Source organism: Hevea brasiliensis, chromosome 5, assembly GCF_030052815.1.
Source record: "Hevea brasiliensis isolate MT/VB/25A 57/8 chromosome 5, ASM3005281v1, whole genome shotgun sequence".
Classification (NCBI taxonomy): Eukaryota; Viridiplantae; Streptophyta; class Magnoliopsida; order Malpighiales; family Euphorbiaceae; genus Hevea; species Hevea brasiliensis.
Window position 1 is genome coordinate 96,312,626 of NC_079497.1, and position 11,830 is coordinate 96,324,455.

Here is an 11,830-nt window from a genome sequence, read left to right on the forward strand (position 1 = left end):
TTTATTAACTGTAATTTATATCAACTCTAAAAAGCTTTTGTGGATAATTATCACTTGCAACGGCTTAACTTTAAGGACGTTTTTATAAAAGTTACTGAGTTTTATTTATTTATTTTTTTTTTCATAAAACTCACAAACAATTTGACATCAAACAAGCTCATTCAGTCCATTTCCATCCAAAACTCCGTCCAAGTGATGATGTAGCATGTCCACGTTGATTTATTAATTAAAATATACATTTTCTCTCCTCTCCTACATGCACAAGTAAAATCCCTCTCTCCTTTCTTTCTTCTGTGATTTAAACCAAGTTAGCAAGTGCTTAGCAAGCACATACCTGGTCCTCTCCCCTCTCTCATTTGCCTCTCTTTCGAAAATTAGCAATTCCTTCTCGCATAGAATGCATCCAACGCTCTTCTCTGGCAATGGCTCACTATACTTTATTATAAAATAATGTAGCAAAACAACCCATAACTATCGCGAATGGGAAAAATTCAGTGCAATCATCTTTCCACCTCTTTGCCCATAGTTGCCACCAAGCTTTAACTCTCCCAAATGCATTACCAACAAGCCCCATTGCTCTTTATGAGTAGCACTGAACTCCCCTTCTGTTGAATCGAAACTATCCTCCTCATTGGGCATGATAAAAGGAGTTAATAGCCACGACAATAAAGGAAAACATCCCCCAATATGCATTAGGGAATTGAATTTCTTTCACTAAGCTGATAACAAGGCCTGTTTAGTAGCTCCCTTGATCCTTCCACACAAGAAATCCATTTTTCCCCAGTAGCTCAGTGTCAACCCCAAATTTCCCAAACCCCAAAACCCCATAACAATTAGGGAGAGAAATCCATTCAAATTCCATCACTATGCATGCCAAATCCCTCCTAAAGTCCACCAAGTCACCCAATTTCTCGTTCACCATTTTACAAATAGAGTAAAACCCGAGGTGCATGGTGGCAGGTGAATCAAGTCCAAATCTACGCATTACTGATTCATAAAACGCGTTGTGGGCGAGGCACAAGAGGGTAGCAGCAATGGTAGAATCGAGAGGAATGGAGGGGGGAAGGAAAGAGATGAGGGAAAGTGAAAGAAGAGAAATAAGATTTGTAAAGGTTTTGCTTGGACATGTGAAAATTTGACAACAGCAAGGGTCGAAGTCCAAGGCAGAGGAAAATAGGCAATAGAAGGACTGAGAAGGAGGATATAGAAAAGAAGAGGGAGAAAAAGGAAAAGACGATGGGAGGTATTTAAGGGAGAGAGAATGGGAGGGAAGCATAAGGAAGTCATTTTGGGTGAGGAAAGAGTGGGCGGTGAAGGTAGCAGAGGAAAGCAAAGAAATAAGTTGTTTTGTCAAGTGCTTGTTTTAATTTCTGGGTCTTTTAGGTTTGCATTTTGGGGTGAATTTTGGGCTTATAGGAGTTTTTTGGGCAGTAGATTTGTAGAGGCAGATGAGAGAGGGGAGAAGACTAGGTTTGATCTGTGCATGTAGGATAGAGAAAGCAGTAGAAGAAAGAATGTATATTTTAATTAATAAATCCATATGGATATGTCACGTCATCACTTGGACAGAGTTTTTGGATGGAAAATAGAGCAAATGAGTTTGTTTGATGAAGAATCAAAATTTAGTGAGTTTTATGAAAAAAATTAAAATTCAATGACTTTTATGAAAACACTTGTAAATTGAGTAACCTCAAGTTAATTGCTCAAGCTTTTGCTTACCTACTAGTAGTTGATTTGATTTTAGTTAGACTATATTATTTAGGGTGTGTAAACAGTCAGTTCGACTTTGAACCAAATTAACTTGACCAAACCGATTATTGAAAATCAAGAATTTCAAAGACCAAACCTATCACCAAGGGAGAACCGAACCAAACCAAATCAATAAATATCGGTTTGATTCTAAGTTGATTGAACTAAATTTTGCAAGATTTCATATTTTCAACGTTAAGTCTCAATAACAAAAACCTTCCAAAAATGAAACCCTAAAGTTAGACACTTAATTCTCACTAACAATTCAAGGCAACATCCTTGCAAAAACCACTAAACTGAAGAACATTCTATTGGAAAAATGTAGTGAAACTATCCTCCTTGCTCTTTAATCCCAATTCTATCAAAAGAAATGGATGTTGCCTAAAAACTCAAATTCCAATTTTCTTTCCCTTATTTCAGACAATTCACACCTCCATATGATTCCATTCAATAAAAAACAGAAGTAAAAACCCCAATAGTTGATGAAGAAAAGATGAAATAAAATGTCCAAGATTAAACCCCTAATCAAAACCCAAAAAGGATAAATAAAATTTTCAAGCCAAATTTATATGTGCCACTCATGGAATGATCTGAATCCACCCTAAACAGTCACAAAAACAATCAAAAGAAGCAAACCCATTGATTACCAGGAAATGAGTGCACAGTTCCATCAGTAGAAAACTTAGAAGGCAGAAACCCTAAATCTCTATAATAAATCTTTAACAATCGATAAATAATATACACACAAATTAGAAATCAAGACACAAATCTCTAACAATAAATAAACGATATATAACAAATATGAAATCAGAACTAAAAAATTTCACAAACCAAATTACAAAGTTTTCAACTTTGTATGATACGCATATGGTTATATGCAGAAGAATTGAACAGTAAAGAATCAACAATTAATAAACAATATACAACAAATGAGAAATCAGAACTAAAAAATTTCACAATCCAGATTACAAAGTTTCAACTTAGTATGATACACATGTGGTTATCTGTAGAAGAATTGAACAATCAAAGAATGAAGGCAGAGGAGGACCAGTTACTATTATGACATGAGATGCAGCGATCTGTGATTTGCGATGGAGGAGGTTGTTCTTGTGGCACGATACAAGTAAATTCAATGCCCACAAATAGCAAACAACGTCACATAGTCAGAATGTATGACTGACAGAGGACAAGAATGCCTGGCTGAGAAAGACCCTATGTTTTTCTCGAGATCAAGACGGGTATGGGTCTATGGTTGTGTCTGTGTGTTGAGAGGGTGGGAATCACGAAAAAGCGAAGAAGAAGTGATAGAAGAAAAAATAGAACATGACGAAGAAGAACTGGGCATATGAGAACAAGAAGAAGGAGGAGGCTAACGTTCGATTGAGCTACGGGTGGGATTGAAGGGGGGTGGGATGGGATTGATTTAGCTATTTATATATAGAGTTGATCAGTTCAGTTTTTTGCATTCATTGCGGTTAATTAACCGAACTGAATTAAAAATCGAAAATCTTAAAAATGATTAACTAAAATAAATCAATTGTACCAAAATACCTAATCGATCAAACATATTTGGTTTAATTCGATTCGATTCAATTTTTTTAATTTAAATCAGAAAGTATTCACCCTTGTATATTATCCCTTTGAAATTTATGAATTATAAAGTTTGTTTATCTCCAAATTAATTTTTATATACCAATAAATTATTTATAATTATAATAAATAATAAATAACTATAAAATATTATAAATAATAATTAAATTACTTATAATATATTACATGACAAAAAATATGCATAGATGAAAAAATAATTATATATTTTTTAAAAAATATATTTTTAATTATATATATTATATAATAAATTAATAATCATATATTTATTTTAATAATAAAATAAATAATATAATATACTCTTATTAATTATTTTACACATATCATACGGTTAGAATATTTTTATACCAAACATGCATTTAATTTCTTCTTATCCTCTCCCCCTTGCAGGAAGTACTAGGATAGCAAAAAGAAGCAAGCATAAAAAACTAAATATCAACCATGTGCACTTGTACATCGTTGAATCATCTCTTGAATTGACATGTATTAATTATCAATCCCATAACTTGCTAAGACCAAAGAACACTTGAATCACTAGTATTACTCGCGCTGTCGTAGTCTTTATTTCTAACAAGAAGAAGAAAATTCTCTCACAAAATCTCCCTCGCCTCTCCATTTTTCCCCCACAAAATGATGAGGTTTATCACACAAAACAAAACACTTCCTTTCAGTGTATGCTTCAAAGAAATTGATTTATGCCATTTTACTAATAATGCAATGATCTAATGCTTATAGTTACCATCAATTGGTCTTATAAATGAAGTGGTTCATAATATAGGAAGTCCGATGTTTAGTTAAATTTTGATAGTTAAATTTTGACAATTTCTTAATTTTCAAAACTTTTTATATAAAAATTATTTTTCTTTTTAAAATAACAAGGATATGTATGATAGCAGCCATGGGATGAATTTTATCACCAAATGCAATAAAGTGCCCAAACAATTAAAAAGTGCTGTGAAGATCATCAAAGCAGAAGACCTGCAAAGATCAACGGTCATCTTCATATGTAATTCACGAAGCTTATGAACAAGCCAAGGGTTACAAACTGGCCTAACTGATAAAACCCAATTCCAAGCAACTAGCGACATCTTTCTTCCCGTCATAGATCTCTCTCCCTCCCTTTCAGAAGGTAGAGTAGCCTAAAAGTCCCAAGTACATAAAAAGATCTGACCTATGCATAACTTTTCAAGGAACAGATCCGTAATTAGTTATCATAAGCTTCTATCAAGATATATCGAATCCTTTAAGATGTGTATGGATGCACTAGGCTCAATATTTTTCTGCACGTGTAAGGATATATTGAAAAGCATTACCTTAGCGTCTACATATGCTATACATTTGCCATCTGCTCCATCACAAAGCTTGAAGTAGTTGGCATATATTGGTCAAGTTTGTGACATATGGGCGGAAAAATCTGACACTTGTGATGGACAGGACAAGGCCAACTTGATTAGAACAGACATTATTATGATCGGTACAAAGAGAAAAATCAAGGGAGGAGGTGGTAGAGATGGCAAAAACAGTGGCAGAACTAGAAGAAGTAATGTCAACACAAATATGATAATTGATTTTGTGCTATAATAACAGACCATTAAGATTCGCTAGCAGCCCATGCTTTCCTTCTCCCTGTCTATATATCAAGTGCTGGCGGCTGCAGATCTTGCACTTGCTTGATCGTGTCCTTCTGCCTCCATAGTGGGGTAGGCTTGAAACCTTTACAATATATACGAGTTAAGAGAGAGAGAGAGAGAGAGAGAGAGAGTGGGGTGAGGAGATGTATAGGTTTTTGCAGATATTATAATGTCAAAAGAAACTTTAGGTTTAAGAAGAATGAGAACTAGTGGTCGTGGACGGGTCACGGGTCGGACGGTTCAGATTGAGAGTTAAAATTGTGGATTAATACGTGTTATTTACAAGAAGCATAAGAAAATAATTCACATCAATTTATAAAATTACGTGTCATTTCACTCAGTCAAATAAATTTGTTTTGGTTTAAATTTTAAGTTAAAAAAAGTTTTGGAATGAGTTAAAGGGGCATTGAATTGGCCTCTTTTATTTATTTATTTTATAATATATTCTAATTAACAATATATGAGGACTTCCATTTTTTATTTATCAGGATTTAATTTCGTTGGGAAGTAATTTAAGAATAATTATTTTAAATATATATATCAAATGGATGGAGGAATAAATTATTAAAATTATTTAGAAAAATTGTTTAAAAAAGTGACTTATTTTTAATATATAAAAATTGAATTAAAATATTTTTAATAATAAATATATATTTTAAAATACGTTGCATAGAAAGGTATCTAACAAGTTCAAGGGTAAAGACAATTTTACTTTTATTTTATATTTTATTTTTATTTTTTAATTTCAATTTATTTTAAAAAAAATTAGATTTTAATTTTATTTTGTAAAATTTTTTTAAATTGTTATAATAAAATTTTAAGTTAAAAAAATAATAAAATTATATTTTTATCTCACATTAAATAATTGTTTCGGCTATTAAGATTTTTTTAATATAAAAATATATTACTACAAATTAAAGAGTTTTTTTTTAATAAAATTAAAATTTTTTAATTTTTTAATAATACATTAAAATTAAAAGATAAAAATAAAATATTAAATAAAATAAAATTTAAGTATGAGCCGCCAAGGGTTTCAATCCAAAGCGACTGTTGGTTAACGTCATACTCCACTGTTAGTACGGTTTGTGTCTGGATTCAGCCAACCTCGGGGCCTTAAGTAGAAAATGTCCGATGCTTATTAAAAAAAAAAAAAAATTATAATCAAATTAGCAAATTTCACGTGTGACGATTGCGAAAGCATTCTACACGTATTGTTATATTTTTATCAAAAAAATTTCGGAAAAAATAATCTATGATTATTTAAAAAATAAAAATTTAATTTAATTTTGGTAGATATATATTTATAAATTATAATTATAATTATATTATATTGAAATATATATATATATTAATTACTATTAAAAATATCAAATATTATTTTGTTACATTATTATAAAGAAATATTTAAAGAAAAATAATTAATAATTCTTTTAAAGAATTTAATTTAATTTTAATATAACCATATGAAAGATTTCACTTAATATAATTTAAAAATTAATTAAAATAATCTATTACCTCCACTTATTTCAATATATATATATATGTGTGTGGTCAAATGTTATAAAAAAGAAAAAAACAAATTTTACGGGTTTTTACAATTGTAACCATTTTTTTTTTAATTTGACATAATTTGAAACTTTAATATTTATTATGGCTCAATCAAAATTAGAGAATTAAGAATACTAATGTGACACTTATGGTAAAATATTATTTTTTAAATATATTATTGCTAACATGACTTAAGCTTTTGCGTTCTGGCTGACGTGTTAAAAATATTATTATTTTATATGTTATCGATAACGTGGCATAACTTTAATAATAAAAAAGATTTAGAATTTTTCAATATTTGTCAATTATAGCCAATTCTATAAGTTTATTTCATTTTATAGCCAGTTGATTAATTTTGATCTAATATGGTCAAAAATTAATATTTTATTACTTAATACAATTGCAAAAAAAGAATATTTATGTTACTTAGTATAATTAAAAAAAATAATTTCCCTTCTCTCATCTCATATTTTTTTGGCAGAATTTATAGAACTTATTTGTAAAAATATATATTTTTAATTTATTTAAAATTAAAAATTCATGTAAAAAATGCCATTAATAACAATATGCATCATTTTAGCACATATAATAATAATGATGATGATGATGATGATTAACATATGGGTAGATATGTATATATATTATTGGATGATAGTGCATTGATACACTTGTATTATATAGATGTTTTTAAACACATTTATATAACATTCCATGGCATTTAGATAGGTAATTTCATGCATAATCTTTAAATTCATTAACATTTGTAAATTTCATCACTCTGCACTGAATTCTATGTTTTCTGCATATTTCCAGGTGTTTTGAAGAAGTTCCAAAGCATAGCAGCAAAGAAAGAAGCTCAGAAAGACTTAAGGAAAGAAGATTGTTACTGATACATTGTAAACGGGTCATGTAAATACAGCAAAGACCCGTGTAACTTGCTGCCAAGAAAAAGCCAAAGAAACCAAAGAAGAAACACAGTACACGGGTCGTGTAACATGACCCATGTAACCTCCAGAGACCCGTGTAAGCTTCTGCCTGGTAAAACTAGAAGAATTCCTGGAAGAACAAAAGTACACGGGTCATGTAATTGGACTCGTGTAACTGGCCGAGGCCCGTGTAAGCTTTTGCCCCGACACAAGATGCAATATTTAAAGCTCCAGTAAGTTACACAGCCCTTGGCCGTGTAGTGACACACGGGCCGCATATCAGCCGACAGCTAGTTTCCTGCTTAAGATTCCAGCTCTAGTTTTTACAGAGAAAAGAGACTTCTAATGCTTTTGGGACTCTAAAAACCTAACCCTGGACATTCAATACAAATAGAAGTCGCAGAAAATAGAAAGGATAGAAGAAAAATCTTCAGATACACATTTTCATACATTTTCATCATTCTCTCCAAGCCGTCTTGAGGAATAGTTCTCGAGCATTAAAGAGGAGTCCTCAACCAAAGATCCACAAGTTCAAAGCTGCAGATTCCCTTCGGTTCTTTTGTTCTATTTCTTTTAAGCGGTGTTTATGTTCTTATATTTCATTTTTTATGTTTGCTAAAGTCACCATGTGTGAGTAGTTTCTTTATTTTAGAATTAGAAGAGTAACGCTTGTAACCATTATTATGGATAAATTTTGAGTTTTATTTATTGGAATTGAGATTTGTTCTTTGATTCAATTTCTTCTATTTTTAATGCATGCTATGTGTTAGTATCCACCTAGTTATGATTTAAGATATTAATCGAGGAACTGAAAGGTGAAGATTAGTATTGGAAAATCAAGACTTTGAACCTAGGAAATCTAACCTAGAGATAGCCTAAAGAAATTTGTGAAAGTTCCACAATTAATCATAGATCTTAAAGGGTTTTTATTGGAACTAGTCACCAATGAAAATAGGGTTTAGCTCTAATCGAAACACACCTTAGGTGCCTTGAGAAAGGACCTAAGATATCTTAGGATTAATTTCCATCAAAGCAATAATCCTCAACCTAATGAATAGACAAGATTAAATCCATAATAAGGTTAAAGTGTGAAATCTTAATTCTTGAATTGTTTCAAATATATTGTTTCATTTTTAGTTCATTACTCTTCTAGTCTTTAGCATTCAAAATAGATCAAATTCTTTTCTATTTTATTCGGTAGCCTAGACAATCAAAATTGTTGTGTAGTTTGATACTTACTAATTAAATTCCTTGTGGGATGATACTCTACTCACTACTTTATTACTTGTTAACGATCCGTGCACTTACGGGGTTGAAAACCAGCAAAAAAGTTTTTGGCACCATTACCAGGAAATTTAACTTTAGTAATATTAAGCGATAGGCAATTTAGCTGATTTAGGCATTTGCATTTATTATTTAATTTTACTTAATTTGTTTTATTTCTTTTATTTTCTCTCAGCTATTTGGTTTGGTGCATGACTAGAACAAAATCAGAGGAAGAAGTCTTGGGCTTGGATCCTGAAATAGATAGGACTCTAAGAACCATCAGGAGAGAAAGGAAACGCCAAGAACAAAATCAGGGAAATCTAAAAACTCCCATCATGGCCGACGGCAACAATAGACCAAGACTCCTGAGGGACTACAGAGCTCCATCTACACAGGGATTTCAGCCCATTGTTATGAGACCTACTGTGGAAGCCAACAACTTTGAATTAAAAATGGAATGGCTCCAAATGATTCAATAGACCCAGTTTGGAGGTTCACCTATAGAAGATCCACATTACCACCTCCAATGCTTTCTTCCCTATGTGACACATTCAAGATGAATGGAGTCTCTGATCAAGCTATAAGACTCGGAGCATTCCCATTCTCCCTTCTAGATAGAGCAAGGAAGTGATTACTTTCACAACCAGCTGGAACATCCACCACTTGGGAGATCTCTCATAAGCTTTCCTAGCAAGGTATTTCCCACCTGCAAAGACTGCAAAGTGGAGGGTTGAACTCAACACATTTAGGTAAAACGAAGGTGAATCACTCTATGACACATGGGAGAGATATAAAGACCTACGGAGGGAATGTCCACACCATAGCATGGAAGATTGGCTCATAGTTCAGAATTTCTATAATTGGCTACTGCCCTTTATAAGGAACACAGTAGTTTCAGCAGCAGAAGGTGACCTAATGGAGAAAATAATAGAATAGGCACTTAAACTTCTGGAAAGGGTCACTTATCACAACTACGAGTGGTCAAATAAAAGGGGAAACACAAGAAGAACCGTAGGGATCCTGGAAGTGGATGCCCTAAGCATGATAAATGCTGAGTTTGACTAGCTCACAAAAAGGCTTGATAGAATGCAAGCCAATGCCATAGGGATGAACAATTAACACTGTGACAACTGTGGAGGAGGGTGTTTGACTTCATAATGCAATAATTACAATGAACCCTCAATGGAATAACTGAACTATGTGAATAACAGAGGAAACTTCCACCAGAGATAGCTCAACAATCCATACTCAAATACCTATAACCCTGGATGGAGAAACCACTATAACTTCTCATGGTTCAACCCGCAGAATCAGCCCATGAACAAACAACAAGGGTACAGACCACCAGCACCCCCAGGATTTCAGAATAGAGGACAAAACTTTGCACAACCACCGCCACCTCCTTAAACTCAATAGCCTGAACCAAAGTTGACTATGGAATCCATGATGGAGGGCTTCCTAGCAGCCCAATAATAGCAAAATGAAATGATAAAGTAGTTAGCTTCCAGAATGGACCAACTAACCACTCACAATAAGATGCTTGAAAAATAAATTGCTCAACAGGCAAGTTCTTCAAGCAAGGCTGCTGGTAAATTGTCAAGTCAACTAGAAATGAACCCCAAAGAGCACTGTAAGACAGTTACCTTAAGGAACAGCAGAACATTAGAAAAGTAACCATCAGAGGGAAAATCAACTGAATAAACCCCTAATGGACCTGAAAACCAAACAGATGAGAAAGAAGAAGAAGCTAAAAAGGGGCAGGAGGAGGAAATCAAAAATAAGAAAAAGCTACCAGAGCCATATTAGCCCCCTCTACCTTTTCCCCAGAGATTCCAGAAGGCTAAACTGGATAAGCAGTTTGGAAAGTTTTTAGAAGTTTTGAAGAAACTCTACATTAACATTCCCTTTATAGAAGCACTGTCTTAGATGCCATCCCACACCAAGTTCCTTAAAAAAATTCTTTCGAAGAAAAGAAAGCTGAAAGACTATGAGACTGTTGCTCTTACAGAGGAAGGCAGTGCCATACTGCAAAACAAGCTACCACCAAAGCTGAAGGATCCAAGAAGCTTCTCCATACCTTGTCTTATTGGCAACATGACTATAGACAAGGCACTCTGTGACCTAGGTGTAAGTGTAAGTCTAATACCACTGTCAATATGTAAGAAGCTGAATGTAGGAGAGCTTAAATCTATAACAATTTCACTGCAACTGGCTGACTGGTCTATAAAGTACCCTATGGGCATCTTAGATAACGTCACTATTAAGGTGGAAAAGTTCTTCATCTCAGTTGATTTTGTTGTTTTGGAAATGGAGGAAGACGTTCAAATTCCTATCATCCTAGGAAGACCTTTCTTAGCAACCGTCGGAGCCATCATAAATGTTAAGAATGGGCGGTTAACTCTCAAGGTAGGAGATGAAGAAGTGGAATTCAACCTATTTAGAATGATGAAGCACAAACTTGAACCTAATGAATGCTTAAAGGTTGATATAGTTAACAAGATAGCTGAAGAGGAATTCCATAAAGCACATCTTGAAGATCCTCTTGGAGCATGCATATTGCACAGCCAAATAGTAGATAATGAGGACATAGAAATTGTAGCTTATGCACAATCTTTAACAGCCAATCCACCCCTACCTCAGCTCAAGCTTTCAAGGTGGAAATGCTAAAAGAAGAACAGCTCAAAAGCAAGCCACAGGAAGACACTGGAGCTATAGAAGTATGGAATGAAACCTTAGGTGCCTTTAAGATCAATGGTCAAAGATTGAAGCCATACTTCCCAAGGGATAGAATTGAAGATGGATTCACCCAATCCTACTGTTTGCTAGTTTTACAATCACCGCAAGTACACGGATCGCTAACAAGTAATAAAATAGTGAGTGAAGTATTATTCTCACGAGGAATTTAGTTAGCAAATAACAAGCTACACAACAATTCTAACTGTTTAGGCTACCAAGTATAGATGAAGAGTGAGTTAAATTTGTTTTGGATGCTGAAAGTAAATTTTGAGTTAAACTATTTATAAAAGTAATCCTAGGATTAAGATTTCACACTGCAACCTTACTATGGATTTTGATCTTGTTTATTCATCAGATTAAGAATCA

General features: G+C 33.1%; 1 protein-coding gene and 1 pseudogene across 1 annotated transcript; one reads left to right on the plus strand and one right to left on the minus strand.

The window, feature by feature from the left end:
• Positions 1-252: 252 nt before the first annotated feature.
• Positions 253-2,640, minus strand: LOC131180127 (uncharacterized; annotated as a pseudogene).
• Positions 2,641-10,654: 8,014 nt separating this feature from the next.
• On the plus strand, positions 10,655-11,395 carry LOC110662158 (uncharacterized). Its single transcript, XM_021821043.2, has one exon. It carries the CDS (start codon positions 10,655-10,657, stop codon positions 11,393-11,395), a length of 741 nt encoding a protein of 246 aa, XP_021676735.2.
• The last annotated feature ends 435 nt before the right edge of the window (positions 11,396-11,830 follow it).

Excerpts from the sequence above, each read along its gene's own strand:
- LOC110662158 (XM_021821043.2), top strand. The coding sequence starts at position 10,655 with ATGCCATCCCACACCAAGTTCCTTAAAAAAATTCTTTCGAAGAAAAGA.